At 37.2% G+C, this 24,520-nt stretch overlaps 1 protein-coding gene across 5 annotated transcripts in view; it reads left to right on the forward strand.

Moving 5' to 3' along the window:
- The window catches only part of LOC131436971 (fat-like cadherin-related tumor suppressor homolog), a 537,375-nt gene that overhangs the window by 344,203 nt on the left and 168,652 nt on the right, over positions 1-24,520 (forward strand). For all 5 annotated transcript variants that reach the window (XM_058605986.1, XM_058605987.1, XM_058605988.1 and 2 more), the window contains one exon: positions 14,585-14,740. In XM_058605986.1, coding sequence (XP_058461969.1) covers positions 14,585-14,740 — 156 coding nt within the window. The remainder of the gene's footprint in view (positions 1-14,584; positions 14,741-24,520) is intronic.

Raw genomic sequence — 24,520 nt, forward strand, 5'->3', positions numbered from 1 at the left:
GATCCTATCCGGAATTTCTACTGACAATGTTCCACATTCAGTCCGGTTGGCTGGAAATGTATATATATATATATATATATATATATATATATATATATATATATATATATATATATATATATATATATATATATATATATATATATATATATATATATATATATATATATATATATATATATATATATATATATTTGGTACGGATGGAAGCCTAGACTGAAGGTGAAAAAAAGTTCAAAGCATTCCTTCTTAATGTGATTTTGGGAGAATTCATCTTGGCAAATTTTCCGCAATGTCTCCCCTTTGACTTCCTTATTTTCTCGTCTCGTGAAATTCTGCTTGATTCCGGCGTTCCATGTCGATAGGTTAGCTTGTTCACGTGAACTTTTGAAAATAATCGAGACTTTCGTCTAGTGTTGGTTTTATTTTCACTGCACTTAAATTGTTCACGTTTTCTATAATTTAAATACATTATGTATTGAAACCTAATATAATTTGAATAAATTTTCTGCTACTTGCAGAATACACTTTATTAGTTTGCTTTGAAATGCAATATCTTTAACGAGTGTCGGCATATTTTGGCCGATTCAGACAGTGGGCTTTTTGGGGCTAACCAATCTGTTGCATTGGGCTCATAACCATTTTTATATAATTTATGTTTTATTTTTGACTCCTTAGTGCATAACAAGTACAAAAAACTTTATATTTTACTCAGTGGCTTACGTTGAATTGCTGAGTGGCATAATAGCTCAAAGTAAACTGTTATGCACTGACGAGTAGAAGACGAAACATAAAATATATAAAAATGGTTATGTGTCCTATGCATTATTATGTTTTATGAAGTTTCTGTCTTTTTTTAGAAAACCGAACGAACTCATATCTATTCCAATTAAAATTCTTCTCATGCATCAATCTAATTCAGATAACTATATTCTACCATAAATGAAAGAACACAGCTTAATGCATGTTCGGCACATGATCAGTAAAAACCGCAACGCCGGCAATCTCTACAGCCATCGTCAGAGTCCTGACGTCAATCGATACATCGATGGAAACTCGTTTGACTTTGTGCATCTGCCAACGTCGGTCACCAGCGGTTGAATCGGCCACCAGCGCAACCGATAGATTTCCACCCAGTCCCATTCTGATGCAGCGATAAATAAAAATAATTAATCTCTCACGATCAATTAGTGTCCGTCATGGTGCAGGATAAAACAGTGCACCACCGTACCAACTTAGTTCCGTTCCGTTACAGCGATAGTTGACCCGACAGGGCCGAACATCCACACGTTTCATTTTTCAATCAACAAACGTGTCATACTGCAAGCGAACAGATTCAGATACGGATACAGATGGATCTGTTCTAGTGATGTGACCTGATTTAAACGGCTCAATCAACTCGCTCGAGCAACAGCGATAATCATCAGAAATGCATACTCCGGTGGCCGATGACGAGTGCTCTTGGGGAAATTGAAACCGCCGTTCAATGGCAAAGATGTTTCTGCTTCCTCGGCAAAACATTAGACAGTGGGGGAGGAATTTGTTTTTAAACAGATTTGCTATACAAAATGATGCACCAATAATAATCATGGCCCTGGAAAGCAATTATCACAATATACTATAAATTTCGTCTTCAACTTGTCGAAGCATAGCAGTTTCTCTTGAACTACTATGCCTCCCAGCAGCTCAACAGAAAATGCTAAGCAGACTGGTCGATTCACAATTTTATCACAATAAAATAACACTGAAAAATGTGCAATAGTTCCATTATACTGTATTCGAAATGAACGCACCAATTATCAGTTGAACCGTGTGAGTAAAAGCGTACGGATGGGCAATGTCAGAGACATAACTGGATGTTGTGAATACGAATAAAACTGACACGCTTCCGAACATCAGTTAATTGATCGATTGTGTAAATTGTTAGAACAATCCTCTTCCTCACTACTAGAATTTGAAACGATCATCGACGTATTTCTACGAGAGTATAAAAATGCCAGCAAGAGCGGATTAATTTTTCAATACAAAAATAACCGGGAAAAAAATTCGAAATAATTAGAATCTATCAGACTGTAGACCTACAATAAACTGATTATATTCACTTCTGATTAGCATACTTTAAAACACGGAAAGACCAAAATCAGCATTTTGGCGAAAAAAATTGGTTGATTTTCTGATTTTAGTTAGTTATTTTTTGTGACGACTAAACAAATATTACGTATGCTAATTTAGATTTTTTAATTCTCATTCCCTTTATAATAATAAAATATTTGTTGAAATGGCTATTTTTTTAGTTGAATTCACCAATTCAACGTGATGTCATTTCTTAGCTAAGGCACACTTCATTTTCATTCAACTAATTTTTTAGTTGAATTAGAGAAATAAAACGTTATTTTCAACCAACATAAATGGTTGAATTGGCTTCTGCAATTTGCAGCTATACGGCGCACTGTCATTGGCGCACATTAGTATTGGATAAAAAGACATAAACGGAAAGGGGACGGGTATAGCGTGATGGGATAGTCGATGCCTTTCACGCAGCCCGCCTGGGTTCGATTCCCAACCCCGCACATAGGGTCAGGAAGATTTTCTGGTCCGAAGAGGCGAATGACCTAAGATGTTAAAGCCTCTATAATTGAAACAAAAAAAAAAACATAAACGAAACATAAACTTCTTTTTAAATTTTTTTTTCTTAATCGCTGTTTTCTTCACTCGACTTCGCGAAAACGACTCACCCACTGAAAACTTTGAAACAAAAACCGAATACACCCAAACCTCCGTTTACGTAATCTTTTTTTACGTTACCTCTTTTCACGTAACTCTTTTTACGAACAATATCCCAAATAACGTTAACGTTTTTTACGAACCTACTTCGTAAAAAGTGGTGCATACAATGAAAATCATTTCCCGCTCATTTATATTCCAAGGAAATTACTACAATATGGGTATTTTCGGAATGGGTTCAATGAGTAGATGTCGGAAAACGATGTTCGAGGTGGTTCTAAATTCCAAGATGGCGACATCCGGTTTGTTGATATTCCTTCAAAATCCTTACAATATGGGTATTTTTGGAACGAGTTTGATGAGTAGATGTCGGAAAATGATGTTAGAGGTAATTCTAAATTCCAAGATGGCGACTTCCGGTTTATTGATATTCCTTGAAAAGCCTCACAATATGGGTATTTTTGGAACGAGTTTGATGAGTAGATGTCGGAAAACGATGTTTGAGATGGTTCTGAATTCCAAGAGGGCGACTTCCGGTTTATTGATATTCCTTGAAAACTCTTACAATATGGGTATTTTTGGAACGGGTTTGATGAGTAGATGTCGGAAAACGATGTTAGAGATGGTTCTGAATTCCAAGAGGGCGACTTCCGGTTCACTGATGTTTCATAAAAACCCTTAGAATATGGATATTTTTGGAACGGGTTTGATGAGTACATGTACGAAAACGATGTCTGAGGTCGTTCTGAATTGCAAGATAGCATAGCCATCTATTTCAGTGTTTTATATCCAGAATTTCACTTTATTATGGTACTTGTTCAGCAGTTTCAACGCTCTTGATAATCTGAAACTGATTTGCCTGATACTTTAATCGCCATTTTGGATTTCAGAACGACCTCAAACATCGTCTTCCTACATCTACTCATCAAATCCGTTTTGAAAATACCCATATTGTAAGGGTTTTTGAGGAATATCAATAAAACGGAAGTCGCCATATTGGAATTCAGAACCACCTACCACCTCAAATATCGTTTTCTGATATGTACTCATCAAACCCGTTCCAAAAATACCCATATTCTGATGGTTTGTCACGAATATCGATGAACCGGAAGTCGCCATCTTGAAAATTTTTGCAACTTAGAACATCCTTTTCCTGCAAATACTACTAATTTTTGGATTCATGTCTTTTGGGACGAAAGTGACATTTTTGGTAGTATACCATTCTACCGTTGATTTCGAGTAGTGGTAAGAAGTAAGATCTGGCCATAAAACAACATCATCCTTGTGGCTTCGAATCATGGATAGAAGTCGTTTTTGTAAACATTCCTTGATGTATATTTCGCTGTTCATTGAAGCAGTGGTGATGAAGGGTTTCGAAATCTTACCGCAGCTACAAATTGCTTGCCAGACCATAGTTTTCTTACCAAATTTTTCGACTTCAATCGATGTCTCGGACTGGTTTAACACTTGCCCTTCTCGCACCGTATAATATTGTGGTCCCGGCAAGGATTTGTTATCGAGTTTCACGTTGGTTTCGTCGTCCATGATTATGCAGTTAAAATTTCCAGCAAGAATCGTATTGTACAGCTTTCGAACCCTCGGCCTGATCGATGCTTCTTGTTTCGGACTACGTTTTGGTTTTTTCTGCTTCTTATAGGTTCGAAGATTCAAACGTTCTTTAACACGAAGAACATTTGACTTCGAAGTGCCCACTTTTTTGGCCACATCCCGAACTGAAACCTCCTTCTTTTGCTCGAACGCCTTCAGTATACGTTTATCCAACTGAGGGTTAGCAGGACCTTTTTTTTCGACCCGTATTCGGTTTATCCTCAAAGGTGTTATCCTCACCGAACTTCCTGATTGCATTTCGCACGGCTTTTTCACTTACTCCTTCCATTTTTGCTATCTTTCTCAGTGACAGTGCGCGTTCTGTGCACCATTTGTACACAATTTTTCGACGTTGTTCTGCTGGAAGTCCACGCATTTCGAAACAAACTAATGAAAACGAATAAACAACTGCACAAGTGGTTAGAGAAGAGTGTAAACAACAGGACGCAGCCATAAAAATTGACAGATTCTGAACCATTGCGAAATGGCAGCGGTTTTTGGTTGCGTCCATACTTTCTGGGACAGTCTTTTGTATAATTAGCTCTTTATTGAGTGGAACTTTCCATTATTTCACACGAATTCAAATTTGTTTTCAAATTATTAACGCCTTCAATATATGCAAAATATTTACTCCGGATGGTATCTGTTTGTATTCTTCATGTTCGCTTTCGCGTCTCGTTCGAAACCGCCATAAAGCATGTAAATTCTTTTTACTTTTACTTGGAACTATCTGCTTGGAAATAAAACAAATTAAAAAAAACTTTGAAGTAAGAATTAGAAGAAGAAAAACGGGAAAACTGGTACAATAAAGGTAACACAAAATTCAAGACAGATAATTAATGGTAAATTTCATTCCAATCATTATTTGTGTGAGTTATAAGTTTTGAACTTACGGCTTAATCATAAATTGCAATTAATTATTTCAACTTGTTTTACTTCCTGCATATTTCTTCATCGTTCCGAGTTTGATTCCGGGGATAAAATAAACAAATATTAAAAAAAAAAGTTTATCGTTCCGATTTCAATAAATTATGTGCCATCCAGGAAGCTGAGCTATGGACTATGAGAAAAAATGAGCATTGCTCATTTCTACAGAAACAACTACGAATTATATAATTAATCTTTTTAATGTATGCTTGAATTATCACTCGTTCGCTTCCGAAAATGAACCTATTTGACACAGACGACTCTCACCGGAGCACTCAATAATGTTTTCCGTGAGATTTATAAAACTGTTACCGAATCGGTAAAATTGATTAGCATATCGAAGACCCTGTCAGTAACACGAATCGAAATGTTCTGTAATATTTGTTTGTTTTTTTTTTTTTGATACAGTAGTGCTGTGACAATTTTTCGGATCGTTCAGTGAAAATATGTTTTACTGATCGCAATTTCTGAACAAAAAAATGAGAATGTGATGAACGAGTGCCAAGGTCAAAGAAAGCCGTATAAATTGTACAAATTGGAAATTATTCAGAAGCGAAGAAACTGTAAATAGTTATACTCGCTTTCGGAGACATTCTTTCTCGTACACATCCTTATTGATAGAGCCGGTAGAAACGAAACTGTTAGACTTTCGATTACAACAACATAAGGCATGCCAAAAACTTCTTCGGGAATTTGGGCACCTTCGGGGTTCCTTCGCATTGCGGTATTAAAAGCCAGACCCGGAAGCTGTTTAAAGTTTTCAAGCACATATGTTTTGCCGTCCATTATGGTACCTGCAAGTTTTTGGCAAAATTTGTTGTAAAGCTCCTTAGCACGACATTTAGCAGTCTTGAAATTTTGCTTGTCGTAACGGTTGACATGGTTGATTTGTCAACACGAAACTGGGCACTTTTCGGTAGTTTTTGTTTCTTGACAAAATCGCGTATCGATTAATTTGGGGTTTGCTGCCATTCATGCAAAAAGCATTTGCGCTCTTCCACATGATTCGACGTCATTTTACTGAATGTATTATTTTACCATGAAATAAAGTGAAGAGTTTCAGCTGTCAGTGAAACGATTCAGTGCTCCGTGAAATATTTCAACCGTGTTTCTGGTCAATCATTTCAATTAGATCAGTGGAAGAGATCGGAATAATTAAATTTGTATAGTTCGTGTAGTGTTTCTTTTGAATAGTTATTTATCCAAAACGAATTCATGGGTCCTGTTATTAATATATTTATTTATTTTGGGGAGCAGGGAAAAGCCCGATGGAGATGAAATATAGCAATCTCTCTCTCCAGCAGGCATAAAACCTCCTCATCTTTTGTATCAACAGATTACAATGATTACAATGATCCAACAGATACATTTACGTTTAAAACTAACAGTTAAAGCTAAACCACTAACTCTATAACTAGATGATGACACAATATTACAGCATTACAGAGCAGCTTCCTTGAAAGGCGAGATAGAAGAGAAAAGCGGATATAAAGATGGAAGAAGAAGGTTAGTTGAGGGAGCAGTGAGTGAGCGTGGACGAACGACGGGTTTACAACCGGCATGTAGATCTAATTAGTGAACGAAAAGATGGTGAAAGACGTAGAAAATGAGAAGGAGAACGAACAGGTTAGTTTCGGCGAATCTGATTAGTTTCCAATGAAGATGGTGAACATTTATTTACTGGATAGTTAAGGAATCGTTGAATAAGCGTTTCATCGCATTACGCGAGAGATGAAAATCAAAGACCTGCGAGCAACTGTTGAATAAACGACACATACTGAGAAACGGTTCATTATATCCGTAGATTGCGACGATGGATGTCAAAGTTTACCAATTGTAGGAGATCAGGGCAATCAATATGTGATTGTATTAAATCAGCGATGAAAACAGCCTTGTAGACGTTTCTACGAACACACAGCGGATTCAGTTCGATCAGTCGGCAACGATCATTATAACTTGGAAGGTTTAATGGGTCTCTCCATGGTAGATTTCGGGGAGCAAACCTAATGAATTTGCGTTGAACAGCTTCAATACGATCAATATCAGTTTGATAATGATGTGACCAAACGACAGCCGCATATTCAAGCGATGATAGAACTAGTGCACAATAAAGAGTTTTCAAGCAGTGTATGTTAGCGAAATTTTTGGTAATTCGAAAGAGTTTCGATGCCTTCGAAATCACGTAGTCAATGTGATTCTTAAAATTATGTTTATCATCAAGAATAACTCCTAAATCTTTCACGAACGATTCACGCTTAAGAACATTTTGCGAAAGATTGTAGTCATATCTTATTACTGAGTGCCTGCGGGAAAATGATATGACGGAGCATTTAGAGGCGTTTAATACCATCTTGTTGGAGTGACACCATTCCACGAATGTATTCAATTGAGCTTGCAAAAAGTGTGCATCTTCTTGTTCTTTGATCAGATGGTAGAGTTTGAAATCATCCGCAAATGATAGTTTGAAACATTTCAGTAAGAAGTGCAGATCATTAAGGTAGAGTAAAAATATATACGGTCCTTGAGGTACTCCTGAACTCACAGCAAACGGTGATGTTGTACAGTTTCCTATTTTTACCGACATCTCATGACCAGTAAGATATGAATGCATCCAATTCAGTAAAGAACCACCAAAGCCAAGTCTGTCATGTTTAGCAATTGTTATTTGATGGTTTATTTTATCAAAATCATTATCAGCTATTGGCGTAGTTAGGAGATCGTTGCAAGTGCGGAGACTTTGTGTGTCGAAGACTACAAAGGGTAACGTACGGCGTGTAGACAATAGCTTACAGTGTCGATCAATTAATACGGCTTTTATTTGGTAGATTTTGCACTTGGTGAAGCTAAGCCTGCACCGCTACTAAAGCTCATCCGTTCTCCCACTACCACCTTTGATCGTCGAACTTTAGTTAGTACGCTGCCACCAAAATCGGACCCCAGAGCGTCGCCACGTCACCAGCGCATCATTCCATCATAACTTTCGTACGCTTTCTTGAATTCCAACACTTGAAGTAAAGTGAGAATTCCATCGTTTTGTTTAGCTTAAAGCAGTGATTCCCAACAGCCCACTAGTGGGCATTAGCTCCTTTTCAGTGGGTAGTAAACTCAAAATTGTTTACAGGTGAGCAATGAGTCGTAAATAGTGGGATTTCGTTACTTGAAAAATCTTTCTGAGAAAGGCCCTGAGCAAAAATGATGTGATTAGTGCATCATTCAATTCTTGTGAGATTTTTGAGAAAGAAAACGAAAGTAAGAAGATGAATATTTAAGTGCTGTTTCGACCAAGAATTGGTCAAATGAGAATGAGTGTGAATAGTTTCAACGTTTGAAGAAATTCATATCATGTCTATATTCCAAATTCAATTCATACAAAATACAGAGAAAAAAAATGTTCGGAATTCAGACCCAGAATCCTGCTTCTCGGTTCAGATCTAAAATTTCTGTCAGGAATTCAGACCCATAATCTTGGCCTGGGATCAGACCTTATGACTGAAACACACGAAAACCTATGTATTCCTGTTTGGTTTAGCTGAGTTTAGGCCTAAAACCCAGGTCCAAAACGCAGGCCTAAAATTCGGATCCCGATTTTCGCTCAAGAAGCCAGGTCCATGTTCTGAAACTAGGTCCAGAATTCAGATGAAGAGTCTAGGTTCAGGATCTATTATTATTGTAAATTTATTTCATCTCGACTTTAACCATATGGTATTTCGCTGAAGGAGTCACCCACTACCACCTTTGATCGTCGAACATCGTGGTTAGATTATTGTCCGCTGCCACCAAAATCGGACCCCAGAGCGTCGCCAATTGTCATCATCATTTCGCCGCTAGCCGGGCTCAGTTCCGTTGTTTGTTGCTGGTCAGGATCTATAAAGCCAGGATTCTGAACCAGGACCCTGGAGTTGGATATTCGACAAGGTTTCTGGATCTGAATACTGAATCTGGTCATGGGTTTTGAACCAGAATTCTGACAGAGATTTTGAGCTTGAGGCAGAAATCTACACTTGGATGCTGAGCATGGATTTGGATTCTAGACCTGAACCTAATTTCTTGGTTTGAACTAGCGATGAAGGTTTTGGATCTAAATCTGGAGCAGGATTCTAGAGCTGGATTCGGGATTCCAAATCAGATTTTTACTCAAAAAATTTGACTAAGGGATTAAGGACCTGGTTTCTGGATTTGAGTTCTGGACCTGCGTTCTGTCCTTGGATCCTGATTCTGTATTCTGAATTTGATACAGAAATTTTTATTTAGATTTTGAATCTGAACCTGGATTCGGTACATGGACTCTAAGACAAGATCTGAATTCCAGACCAGGATTCCGTATTGTAATTGGAACTCAGAACCTGGACCTGAATTGACTTGACCTATCTTCTGGACATGAATTTGTGATCTGAGTGCAGATTCTGAATTCTGAACCTAAATTCGGGACTTCGATTCTGGACCGGAGTTCTTAGTCTGGATCTGAATTCTGAAATTGGACTCAGATTCTGGGCCAAAATTTATGGATTTTTCACCTGAACCTGAATTCTGCATCTGACTTCTGGAATTTAATTTTCATCCTAGACTTGAACTTTGGTTCTGGGTCGGAATTCTGACCCCGGATCAGCTCCTGACAGAGTTTTTGAACCTGAAACTTGATGATAAGTTCTGCCCCAGCCGCCATTTTTTTCAGACATTTTTCCATACGGTTGCCATTTGCTCCAATCCATGGTGCGTAACTTGTCAGGTCAGTTTAAAAAATTACGACACCACCAAAAATTGGATCCATTCATTTGTCGAATCTGAGGAAAAGGAATTCTTCAAAAGTGGTCTTCCTTAGTGGTCTTACCAGAAAGATGACAGAAAGTGGTATATAACGATGGACTATACTTTGAAAAAAACGGCACTGCAAAGATACTCCAACTAAAAATCATGAAACTTAGCAGAAAAAACGCTGCTAATTTTTTCCAACGCCTGATATATTATAATTAGATTTATACAACGACATTTATATAGGTGTTTTATGTTATGTATGTTATTAATGCCCTGATTTTATATATCATATAGCCGTTTATTTAAATATTACTCGCACCGACTTCATTTACAAAAGTATAGCCCTAGTCTTAATGATTTTTATTGTCAACCCCGCAAACAATTGAAAATAACCTTTAAAGTGCAGAGATGTGCAGGGTTTTTGAAAAGTAAAGAAAGAATGCTATATAATCAAATACTATTTAACAGTGGCACCCCTTTCCCACCTATATAGAACTCTAATCGCAAAACATCATAATTGCGTCATATATTTTGTATGGAAGGATGAAAAGAAAGTTTACAATACCCTATCTATGAAAGTATATGGAGAGATTATTTCTTATTCAAAAACTTTTATACTTTAAACTGTAATCCTTCATTTATCTGAGAATTCAAAAAAATTAATACAGTGCAGGGAAAAAATAAATTCATTTTTTGGATTTCTGTCACCTTGGCATCACTGTGCGTCGGTTTAGACATGGCACTTTGGTGCAAAACAAAAAGTGTTATTGTTTATTGTTTATTCGAGTAGGGTTTTCTGCAAATAGCAGAAGCTTTACGTCTGCTTAGCGGTTCAAATTAAACTGCCGAGTTTTACATTAAGCAGTTCAGTTTGAACTGGTATGCACCAAAGACATCACATTAACAAGATATCCAGCTCTCGCATTTCCCGAACAAATCATTGTCAACACCCTTTTTTAAGAGCATGGCGCCCTCAGGCTAGTCTGCATCAAATCTCGTATATAGAAGTAGGGACGAGAAATGTCAAATTCGTGCGCGCAAAAATAGCAGCACTGCGCACCCATACAATTGACATAATATGTTGAATATGATGCCGTGCGATGGCGTTACTGAGCTGAGAATTGATTTCGCTCCAAGCTGACAGGGTCTGTATGCACTGATGAACAGTGATGCCACTTTTCGTTGAAGTCGAATCCGTAGATTTGGTTTCAAGTGTACTTATACTAGTAAATTTACAAAAACTTAACAGTTTTAAGCTCTAATCCACAAAGGCAGGCTTCCAATAATGACAGATAGATGGCTAATAGATGCTTGATTACAATTTTAATTGGGCAAGCAAAAAAAATATGCAGACGACAAAGATGGCTATTATCGTATCAAAGAACGCTCTCTAGCAACTCTTCATACGATTCAATCAGTGCCATCAAAGAGAGACGGATATCATCGCAGCAAAAAAAAAACGGCATGGTTCATTTTACATAGAATGGACACCAGTGCGAGAGCGAATTTCTCTCTCGATGACCTGTCTGAGAATCAAAGCAGGGGTGGAAAAAGATAATTGTTTGATTCACAGTAAGTAAAAATAGTCAGCATTATCTTTTCATATCACATATTTATTGTAGTTATTATAGTGAATTTTCAAATGTTGATCGATAAATGACGTTACCAACGGGTGTCGTCAAAGTGAATTGTCTTTCCAAGATTTTACAGATGGCAATTCAGCACCATAAAGCGAACAGCAGCGTAACGGGAACTTCGGACCAATAAAGATGGGCGTCTTAGCACGATAATTGCTCAGTAGTAACTGACTTAACTTTTTATCGTCATTTCGAGATGAGAGTGTGTGATAGTGTGAGTGTGTATTTTTTTCTGGTTCGCTTATTAAATGCATGTGTGATAGCAAAGGTGATAACATGTATGTTCTGTGAAGATCCGTAACAAATGACTTTTGATAAGATAAATGTTGGTTTTACATAGAATTTAAAACATGTCTTTATCGTTATTAGTATCACTGTCTGATTCGGAATCAACATTTCAACAAAGTTAGGATTGTTTTAATGTTACTCTGTGTTCATTAAGGAGCAAGACACTTTGCAAGCGTATGAGTAATGTCAACAATGTGTGCGTAAAAACAAATTTCTGCGCTTCTCCTCATGATTTTAATCAATAAATCTTCCATATGGTTGAAAAATAAACAAATCAGTTCATTTTGCTTAAAATTGCAATTCAAGAAAAGCGAAAATCTTAGTCTAAAACTATTCTGTTTTTCTAAAAACTGCTCGAGAAAAATTATTTCAGTTTCAGCATGTATCCGCTAACACATTTGATTAGCAACGCACACATTCCTGTGTGGATCCTCTCTTGCAGAAATTATTGCGAAACAAAGATTAACTTACCTTCTTTTAGTAATTCCTTTATTTGAATATGCGAAAGGCAATGGATATTGATATCAGTTTTCCTCAGATATGGATTATCCGATATCAATAATTTCAAGCTCGATAGGTGAGTGTTTTTCGTCGGTCGCATCGAAATTCCACGTTTCGTGATGTATTTGAATTTTATTCAGTGATACCGTCGTGGTGGAGTCATATCATCAATAAAAACAGCAATTAATATTAACATACATGCTGCGATGAATAATAATTATAATGATAAGAAAAACCCAATCACTATTGCTGTGCGTGCTATGCAGCTGATTAATATTAACCTATTTAGCTGGAATATCATACACAAAAGTAACAGGAGTGCAGGATTTTGCGCGAACGAGTTTTTGTGAGGGCAACTAAAGCTCTTCACCTGCGCATGGTTGTCTACTGAGAATGAGAACAAGTTTGTCTTAGCGCAATAAAAAGAGTGCGTATGTATAAGGTCTGCTGCTACTCTGTTATATACAGTTCCCACAATTTAAAAAAAATAATCACAGTTTTAGTTTTGTTACTCAATTTTTTAATTCACGGTGTTCGGTTTTATGATTCACAATCGGAAATCTTGATTCACATTTTCGTGCGCAAAATGGGCTTATTTCCACCTCTGAATCAAAGGTAAGCACGCTGCTGTGGGGATCCTCTCTAAAGCAACAAACGGTCGCTTATTCTCGTTTCGTAATCCGATTCTACACAGGAAGTTGATAATTGCGATAGAATGATTTTACTTTTGCCGCTTATTCTAACTATGTGCATATAACCTTTGTATAAGTTGTGTCTATGAAAATGTCTGTGAATGCTCCACACAAGGGTTTTGAAATATTGCAACCTAGTATGAGAATCATACTGCGATAATTATCAACTTGCGATTCTCTCTTGGTAAATTCCACACAGCATCGATCATTATCAGATTTTTTTAAATTTTTTTTAGGACCGTGGAATAGTCAGAGTATGAAGTGAAGCGAAGAAATATAGAAAAATTCTCTCACGGTTCGTGCATTGAGAGACGCGAATTCTTGTAGCATCTTCTACCGGATTGAAAATGTTGTATACAATATAGATAAATATCGAGCAGCGTCTGTCAAGTTATCGGCAATTGCCAAAACTGACAGACGATGTTACAATATTTAATTATTTTTCTTTCATATCAAAAGATGTAATGCTAGATCAGGAAATTTCTGGTAAAATAATGCTAAATCCGTAAATTTCATATGATTCGTCCGTAGATCCGAAGAAAAGACAGATCTACGGATAAATCCGTAGGGTTGACATCACTGCTGATGATTCTAATATGAAACGTAAACAAAATTCATGTAGACGTTATTTTGGTTTCGTCTTGTCATAGCGAAACGAGTGCCGTTGGCATTGAAACTTTCTTTTATTGAAGTGAGAGACGAAAATGTTTCCTGGGCTGTTGGATTGCAGTCTTTCATTGAAAATACGTGACAGTTTTTAGTTCTGGCTTCGACGGTGAACTAATCCCTTTTTGCAGTGGCATCTTTTGACAAAAATCGCACATCTGGTTAAAAAACAAATACATCTACCTGTATATGAATTTTTTTTTTGTTAAATTATCTAATATCCGCGGAACCCAAAAACGCTGCCATTAACTAAATTGAGGGAGGGAGAACGTCTTGAAAGGTAAGGTGGATTGTGAACGATATTGAATTTTAACATCACGAAATTGTAAATTTATTTCTCATTGAACAAGGACGATATAATTTATATCGAACTCAAATCCTGTGCGAAGCCGTTCATATCATGGTGGATGTCATCGTTTAAATCTTTTGTTCCGTGCTGCCTGCCGTATTAATGGTACTGTTTAAGTATCTGCAATGGTGGAAATAAATGAGATGAAATTAATTATACGACACGCAAAAATTAATTTTTCACCCGCCCCCGCTTCCCTACTGCTACGTACCCCGTCTACCGGGTGATGTAATAAGGATACACAGTGTGAAAACGGCCTAAGCCCGCTGTAATTATCGTGGCATCGCCCGACAGCAGATCTTTATCTAAAATGCAAATTCCATGTATTCTTTGTACTGTACGTGAGCTTGCCGGCCGGCCGGGCCGGCCTATGGAAAGCGTCCGTTAGTCCAATCTAATTCGAAGTTCTAATTATGCTGATGTCACATTTCGGTTTCCAGGTCCTGGTGATGGATAATGGCGCACCGCAGCTTTCATCTACGACCCGAGTGGTCGTGCAGGTGGAGGACGTGAACGACCACGCACCCGAGTTCGACCAGAAACTGTACAAGGTTCAGATACCAGCCAACGCGAAAATCGATCAGGCCCTCTTCCAGGTAAGCGAAAATCGTCCCCCGCTCAAAGCATAGCTTTTTTTTCTTCATTCATTCGATGTTATGTCTTTCTTAGCATTTTGTGTTGACATCAGCGTTCGTCACAGTTCATTTTCCCACCTAATCTGATTACCATTAAACGAGTTCTAATATTTAGCATATCGCAAAGTCAACAGACTTTTGTTCGAGAAAGAGAATGAATCTAAAGATATCATTTTTTTCCTTCACATAATCAGTATCACATTACATTTTTTTCCCCGGTTTTGCAACCCGTACGAATCAACCACCCACCTATTCGTTGCCATACATACATACATACACACACACACAGAGCACATACAATTCATATCTGCACGAGAAAAATTAATTTCACCGCAGGTGCTAATCCTTCGCCATTCGTGCTGTGCGAGATCCGCGCGAACGATGGAGTTTGGTCCTGAATTTTAATGTTTTTCTGCACGTCAGCTCGCATTGCTTTCGACATATCCCTGGTGTTCGTGTTTATTCCATGAATTCTTTGGCCCGTCTCACATACGCATCGTCAGCTTAGCACAACTCAGGTGACTGGTTGTGTTACAATGGATGAAGTCACATTCTACATGGAAGTCGTCCCCAGCATGCAGAACACTACCTCTCGTCCTTCGTCCCTCGGTCCCGCCTACCCATGGAATCATTTTATCCGCTGCCGTACACAAGCATTTCTCATTAAAATCTCATTTAGCTGAAAAATGATAGCATCGGTGTCTGAAACCGCAACTCTGCCTGGTTAATCCCGAAGCGTTTTCCCACATCAACCACTGATGGATGCGCCGAGAGACTATTACTAACCGAGTGAAGTGGTAGACTGGAACATCAAAAATTGAAATGTTGCTTTCTGTGCAGATTTGAAAAACAACTCAAAGTTCCTAAAGCGAACCAAAATACCAAAGCATTACCTTGGGGGGTCGCGATGTTGCTAACTGAGCAGAAGCGGAGCATTATTACGGCCGGGAAATCAAAAAGTATGACGGTTAGGCTCCAGTAGCCGCTTGCCACCGGATTTATAATCTACATAGTCGTACGGTCCCAATGCCGCCGCAGTTGAGTTGCGGTTTTTCCTATCTGGTGCTGGTAGGGCCATCGGGAATTACGCGATCTCGTGTCTCCCGGTAGCGCAGTGTTAAACCGTGGAAACTCCACCGCATGCACGTGGGTCGTCGTCATGCTCGATACACTCCGGTTGCTATCATCAGAAGGATAAGAAATACACAAGAGCTTCCTGAAACATGTTTTTTTCGAGCATTTGTAGTAGCACACTATCTTTAAAAAATAATTGAGCTCTTGTTCTTGAAGATGTTGGACCTAAAACAAGCATTCACAGAAAAAGAGTTTTTAATAATAAATAGTCAAGATTCTTCAAAATAATGGCAATGAGTTTGTTCTTGGTAAAGCATTCTCGAGATATTCAGAATTGAAGAATTGAATTTCTAGAATCTCAGGTTTTCGTAAAATGGCGTCGCTTTACTCGTTATATCTCGTTACCCGAAAATGCTAAAAAAAACGTTCAAGAAGTTTTAGATCTATTGAACAATCTAATTAGCGTGGTCACCACGAGATAGCGTTATGGTGATTGTTTTGACATATCCCATGTATATAGAAAAATTTTTGACGAATTTTTCCTTGAGTTTGAAAGAATGCAGATGGCAAAACCTTACAAATATGGGTAAGAAAAACGATTATTCACGTGTTGTCATCAAATATATGATTTCAAATTGTCCTATTCTCTTGAATATCTCGGATGAAATTTGAAATTTTCTGTTCACATACAGATTTGATTTAGATGATAAAACATGAGTAAATAGACTAGTCATAAAACTTTTGATCATAATTTATCAATCTATCTCAAAATCCCACCCAAAAAAACAAATAATATCCCAGATATGAAAACAGTACCCAACAGTACCTTTGGTATTTCATGTTACGATTTCTCCATAAATATCAATCAAACATACCACGGGAAGTTACTGGATCATTAATGATCGATTTTTTTACCAAATTTTCACACGTTTTTGTATGTTAGTATTCGATTCATAAGAAAAAATAATAAAAACTTTGAATTTTGTTCGAATCTTCAAGCAAAATCTGAAAATTATCGCCATCGCTTAGTTCAAAGCTCGCCACTCGGGCAGCGCAGCGATCACAAAGGAGTTGGTGGGATTCATTAATTGGGCACTAGAAACTACACACGGAAAATTTAATTGAATGCCATTTGACATACAATCATTTGGTGTACATCCAAATTCTGACACTTAAAAAATCTTTTTTTTTTTTTTCAAAGAAAAGATATGATTCTACGAAAGTGTTAAACTCCCAACTACGCGCTCCCCAAAAAAAAATTGTTTCCTTCGATTTTATAGACCATAAACTTTAAGCGCGCTTTTCTCGTAGGCAGTTTTTGAAAGTCCGTGTTCATCGGCATTTTACACACACTTTCTACATGTAAAATACCAGACTTTTCGTTATTTGTTACTATGAGGAGATTTTCCTACTACAAAATGGAGGATTTTTTCGTGAAAAATCGAAGTTTTGACTATAAACACCAATCATCAAAAATTCAAAAGTTTGTGAAAAATCAAGCAAAAACGTTGGGTTCTAGGAAAAACATCTACTATATAACTATACTGATTTGATTTGTGGACTTCTGTTTAGTCTACGCTGAGATACAGTGGACATGATTTCTATGAAGCGTCATACAAGATATTCCTTTACCGGCTTAATTTTGTATATTTTGCACGAAATGTTGTACGAATGATAGTGTTTTTTCATCCGTTAGACCAGAGGTGGAAATAAGCAAATTGTTTGATTCACAGTAAATAAAAATAGTCAGTATTATCTTTTCATACTACATATTTATTGTAGATAACTGTTAAATTATCATTATCAATGTGATTTCAATTTAAGCTGATTATTTTCATAAACCCTTCATCATATTAAACAACAGGTTGCGAAATCGAACACGAAATCGATTTGTATCAAACGAGAATATGTGTTGAAGCTTCGTAAACCGTGCCGTAACAAAATTTGAGCACCCTCATGCATATAAATTGACAAAAATCTTATCAGCCGTCACTAAATTTCTCTTAGATACAAAATTGGCAATTTTCCACGATTTTAAAAGTCTCATTGATACGCATTATCCTTAGTTAAAAATTACTGTTGTCACATATTTGCACACCCCTCATCGGGATCAACTATTCTTAGCGAAATGTTCTATCAAATGAGCATAAAATCTATCAAATGAGCATAAAATCAAATTCGCCAATTTGAACTGCTATGCACTGATGAGTCCAAGACGAAACGTAAAGCAAAGTCTTGGTATTACATTCCTGTGGTGGAATTTGGACTTTCTGTTTCAGCAGACTTCGCAGACGATTCTTAGTGTACAGAATCATTGCATGGCTAGTACTATGGATCCTACTGACACTAAGAATACTTCCAGGTCGGGGCTCGAACAGACGACAGCTGGCTTGTAAAGACCAGCGTCCTATGCATTGAACCGCCAACCCGGGACAGACGAAACGTAAACAAAATTCAAAACGGATATGTACCCTAAGCACAAAACTAGGATAACCCCTGAATGACCATCAAACCTGAGCAAAGTCTTGGCATTACACATTCCTTTAGTGGAATTTGGCCTTTCTTTTTCAACAGATTTCTTGGCTAGAGTACTACGACCCTACTGACACTAAGAATCTTTCCAAGGTCGGGACTCGAACGTTTAACAACCAGCGGCGTACGCATTGAACCGACAACTCGAACTCGTGTGTGTGTGTGCCTGTGTGCCTGTGTGTGTGTGTTATTTTCACAAACTCGGATTCAAATAAAAGGTCTTACGGTCCCATAGATCGCTATTGAATTTTATCCCAATCCGACTTCCGGTTCCGGAATTACACCACCATTATCCGTAAGGTTCCGGAATTACACCACCATTATCGTAGTAATCCGTTCTGTAGTTTCAGAGTTATGCCGTTTTAAACATTACACCCCCCTGTTTTAAGGCACTTGCTACATCTACCCTCCGTATAGTCATATCTAAGGTATGCGAAATGTTTCTATGGTCTTCAAAATGTATCGATTCTTGTCAAGTTATATGAGTTTTTCCATCACTCCCTCTTGTTTATGACACTTGCTACGCTCTCTCCCTATAAAAGTACTCCTTAAACCATATCTAAAATGCAAGAGGCACCTGTGCCAAGTTTGTTGGCAATCCGTTCAGTAGTTCCGAAGTTACAAACAATCAAACAAACAAACAAACAGTCGTACAATCGTCTGTTTGCTTTGGTATTCGGCACAAAAAACGTGCTGCTATTGCACACACATGACATTTGTCGGAATGACGCTATCAGCTTTCTGTCAAAAGTTACGATGGAGTGCCGGCAACCGAAAAACTGCCGCAAACGAACATCTTCCCCTATATATAAAAATGCAGAGATCATTCTTTGCAATCGCATCACGTAAGAACGGATGGACGGATTTCTTTTTTTTTTTTTTGTGTGTGATCAGTTTTTACCCGCACCAGATTCGTACATAAAAAAAATTAAGAAAATTCACCGGAAAAGTGGGAAAAATCCATAAAGTTGTTTTGTATGGACAATGGAATTTTCCACTGAAAAAGTCGCCAATGATTGCTAGGTCTACGATTGATGTTTGGCACGCAACGAGTTGCATAAGTGCTTGGCCGTCGAAGAAAAGAATACGTTTGACGCTCAACAAGTAGTTTTATGTGGAGATTTCACCTGCATGCTTGATCCATGTGATTCGTCATTTCGAGTCACACGCTTAATTGGGTATCAACATTATTGTTTGCCAAATGATTTTTTGATGGAACGCATCTGAGTGTTCTAGCTATACCGTAAACAGGATCAAAAGTTCTGATATTGTTTACCAGAAGAAGCATTGTGTGCAATGTAATCAGTTAAATGATTAATGTTGTCCATAGTAGACGTGAGTTGAACAAATCAAATTATAGAACGATTTTTTTACGAATCAATGATAGGATTCTGCTGTTTAAATAATCAGGTCAAACAAAGAAGTTTTGCTTGCATTTAGCATGTTGAAGTTCGTTCGGTGGATTAAAAACCATGATGTTAGTATAAAACTTTCTGCTATGGATTCTCAGAACCGAACACCACCATTCGAGTCCAGCGTTGGATTACTAAGCAAAATGATGTGGTGTCAACTAATGAGACGACTATTGATACAATTATTAAACGAATGCACGAAACGAAACGAACGACACAATATTTAATAGAGTAATAATTTGAAATTTCAAATTACTCATTTTATCGTTCGGTTTTTTACAATACCAAACTAACTAGATATCGTGAGAGGAGAAAGAATATGAAAATTTTAGAGCCATAGTACTCAAGGAAAAGTAAGGATTTGAACTTAGCGATGCAAATCATCCGGGTCTATTATATGTCAGAAATTTACTAAATAATTACTGACTGACCAGAGGTTATAAATAAGAAGTAAAAAAAAGTTTTATCGCTAAACTTTTTTGTTTTACCCGAAAATTGTTCCTGTGATTGTAACGCTACGAACATTCATCAAACACGACTAAATAATATCACTACACGGAAAGACCGAAAGCAGCATTTTGGCGATATTTTTTTCTGATTTTAGTTTGTTATTTTTTGTGGCAACTAAAAAAATCTTACTTTTGTTAATTTAGATTTTTTAATTCTGATTCCCTTAATAATAATAAAATATTTGTTGAAATGACTATTTTTTTGTTGAATTCACCAATTAAACGTGCTGTCATTTCTTAACTAAGTTGATTTAGAGAAATAAAACATAAACCAACATAAATGGTTGAATTGGCTTCTGCAATTTGCAGCTATATGGCGCATTGTCACCGAAAAACGTTCACACCGCAATGACTAGTAGCCACTAGATGGCACACCGAAAAAATGTTTCAGTCGCGGTTGTCTTTTCTATATTGGCAGGTATAAACGTCGGGGCGAGTAGACGCATTCAAACAGCGGCATCGGAGAGCGCACCTTCTGCGTGGTTGAAAACCTCAAACGCTCAGGTCGTAGTTCTCATTTGCCTTCCGGTCGTCAAGGCGAGAAGACGCATTAAACCAGTTTCGCATCATTTGGCACTGCGAGCGGATGTGTCGGTTTGTACGCAAAGCTAGATTCAATTCAAGCAAGAACGATTGAATCAGCTGCTGATGGTTTGCATTGGAGAGAAAGAAAACAAGAAACGAAAAGTTCACAACAATCAGCCGTTCTAATGGCTCTAAATGTTATCTAAAGAACTATTAAGATTACTTCTTTGCAAATCGAAGGTAGAAATCATCAATTTAGTGAAAATCCAAAATAATTTGATTTGCTTCGTGCACTTTTCGCTGTGCGAAAATCGTTCAAGATAAATGTTCCAAACTGTGCTAAACGACATCCAGTTATGTCTCTGACATTACATACCCGTACTTTTTTTTCTTTTTTTTTCCTAATCGCTGTTTTCTTCATTCGACTTCACGGAATCGACTAACTCACTGAAAACTTTGAGCACACGGAAAACAAAAACTGAATACAAGTAGTAAACCGAACGGCGTAGTCAGGAAGGTTGGAAGATACAAAAAATATCATTTGACATATACAATTAGAGGGCAACATTCGAAAATCACTTCATTGTTCCGCGTAAAAACATTATTACGCACAATCGCTTCAAATGCGCACAAATTCTGAATAAATACACCTTCCACTAAGAGTTTACGTCATTTTTACATATCGGTTTAGAAATTTATATATGGATATATCGTAACACATGCGAAAAACATCAAAACAATTTGCAAGCAGTTTCAACAAGACTATCCTTTTTAGCTTTTTAATGGATTGTTTTACTTTGACACTTCTCATGAGTTTTTGGCTAATAAACTTGTTGATGAAACCAATTTCATTTTTGTTTTATTTGTGCTGTCCTTCAGCAATGATGGTGATAGATAAATAGAAACAAATTTTCTGATTTTAATAACAAAATTAGTTGTCAATGAGAATTTCGTGTTGGATTGAAATATTGCTAGTTTGTGTCCAGGATATTCGCCAACTAAACACATTCTCTAAAAATAAGAGTTTTTTCCAGCAAAGTAAATTCTCAATTGTAACTAATTTCATAGTTATTTTTAAAATTTTGTTGTTAAAATCAACTAATTCAAAAACAGTAATACGAATTAGGCACAGAGCGGCCGTTCCGTGGCGAGAAGTGACGAACTACAAGTCGCGAGGGCAGCTTTTGTAAATTTGCAGAATCTTAGTTATTTTTGCTCCACTTTTCATTCCATATGTCGAAACCATTAGTTTGAGAAAGCATCGCTATTTGATGCACTGACTCGAAAAATGATATGTACGGTGCATTCGCTCAAGCTTTTAACATATTCACATAATTTTTCGATGAATTCGCCGCATCCAAGTAATCAATGAAATAATGGAAAGATACGTTAACAGCATAAGACTTTTGACAATTCCGCTGTCAGAAAACATAAATTCAAAACAATAATTTCTGGCATGACAAAATTCGACGGATCAGCTAGTTTTTAATAAAAACTAAAAATAAATAGAACGATCAAAGTTTTTTTTTATTCAAAAGATATTTTTATTCAGGCCTATTTGCGTACAAGCTTTACGTGGCCGATTGAGCCGATTTTTTAAATATATATATATTTTTTTTTGAGTTGGATCTCGTTGTCACCCTTTTTCTAGGCGGAGAGGAGCTTCCATTTTTCTCCTGCGAGGATTGAGGGACACTTCGTTTGTGGTTCGTCTCGTCATCCATTGCCGCATCGATGGTATTGTTGTTGATTTCGTTGCTAGTTGCTGTAGATGCGCCTTGTTGTACATGAATTGCAGTTGCTGGTTGGTTGGATGGTAAGTTGTTAACTGCAACTGGTGTACTTTGTTCTATAGGGGATAAGTCGGATGGTTTCGTTGAAGGGGATGCTTCACTGTTGCTGGTGTCTGTCACAGGTGTACTGGGGTTGCTTGAGGTTGGTGTGAAGGAAGCACCGTTGTCTTACCGTAGTGAACAGCTTTTTGGCAATATTGACATGTGGCCATCTGATTGTCATAGGTAACAAGTGATTTGCACGGAATTCTTGTATCCTAACCGAAAATTACATAAGAATGTATAGGCCTCTTCAAGCGCATGCGTAACAAACGTACGCCATTTAGAATACCGGGGAATGGCGTACGTTCTTCCACTTTTCTTTTCCGATAGAGAGAATCTCTCCGTATTGGGACATAGTTTTGCAAATATATGAATCGGTGACGCTTGAGGGAAGATCATGCACACGCACTTCTATAGCACTATCATCCATATATACTGGAATGTTGTACTTAAGGTTCTCGTGCTCCACATAGTGCACATTGTTATTGTCTTTTGCGAATTGAATTGCATCCAACTCTTTATAAAACTGGACGTAAACAACATTATTGGTCTTATTGCATTCAAGTAAATGCACACGTTTAATGTCAAGATGCATTTGCTCCTTAAGCAAACCTTCAAGTTCTCGTATCGAAGGTTGAATTTTGCACTGCCTGAAGTCAACAACAATTGTATTCTTTCATGTCGGCGTTAGCTTTTGTTCGTTTGGTTCACTCATTTCGAGGTCGTTCTATTGTTCACTACACAATACTGTACTTGGTTTCTTCTGTCCCGAACGTAAGCGGTTTCGTTTTATCGACTGACTTGGATGAGATGTGAAAGCGAACTGATCAAAGATGGTTGATCATAATAATTCAAGATTTTATGTATTTATTCTTGTTTCTATGTCATATTTGGCAACTGCAACTCTGTCATAAGAAAAAAAAATTCAGTTGGATTTACGCAGTCCTGTAATGAGGTCAACCAAGAGTTTGAATGACGAATTTCATTTTGCAATAAATTTGGGAAATTTTGATACCATACCATCTGTTTTCAAGTAATGATAATCTCGGTATTATAACCCGTTGTTATAAAGTCGCAGTTATTCAAGAGGTGAAGATGTACAATAAATCTCAAGCAGCTTTACTGGATGAACGATAAGAAAGAAAATATGTTTCCTTGTAGAATGATTAAAATTAACAATTTTACGGGTGGAAATAGTTAGCAGGTTCGATTTCAACCTCTAAGGTATATGTTTTGGCAAACGTTTACTCACGCAATTACAATCATTTCAACCATTTTCAACTCTGTTTTTCGTTGAGTAAAACTACAATGAAAACGGCTTCACGTCAGAATCGTGTATTTGGTTCTACTGTTTTTCAATCTTTTTTAATCAATCGAAGGAAACGCGCGGACGTTTCTACGTACGAGACTACGTAGACTTTCGTGAGAACAACACCCCCCCCCCCCCTTTTTTTCCCCTAGTGAGTCTACGGGATTTATGAACGGTCCCACAGGGGGAAGTTGTGAGTTCAAGTTCCGTCTCGGTGAAGTTTTTTTCGCAACTTTTCATTTCAGCTTTTTCATTCATCGGTCTTTTTCAAATCATTTTTCTGGACGGAGACTGATAACAAGTTATATATGACTAATGCTTTTGAACAAACAAAACAAAGCAAACCAGTTGCAAATCTTAGTAATACAGCAATAGTGAAAAAGAAAATGGCATGTTTAGCTCCGTACACTGAATCCAAATAAGTGTTGTTACATTTGAATGAATTGTAGACGATTTTCAAATACTTTCAATTCCAATTCTAAACAAGTACTCCTAAGACCGAGTGTCCGAAAAGCCATTATAACATTACATGAAAATGTTTAATT

The sequence above is a fragment of the Malaya genurostris genome, chromosome 3, assembly GCF_030247185.1.
Source record: "Malaya genurostris strain Urasoe2022 chromosome 3, Malgen_1.1, whole genome shotgun sequence".
Lineage (NCBI taxonomy): Eukaryota > Metazoa > Arthropoda > Insecta > Diptera > Culicidae > Malaya > Malaya genurostris.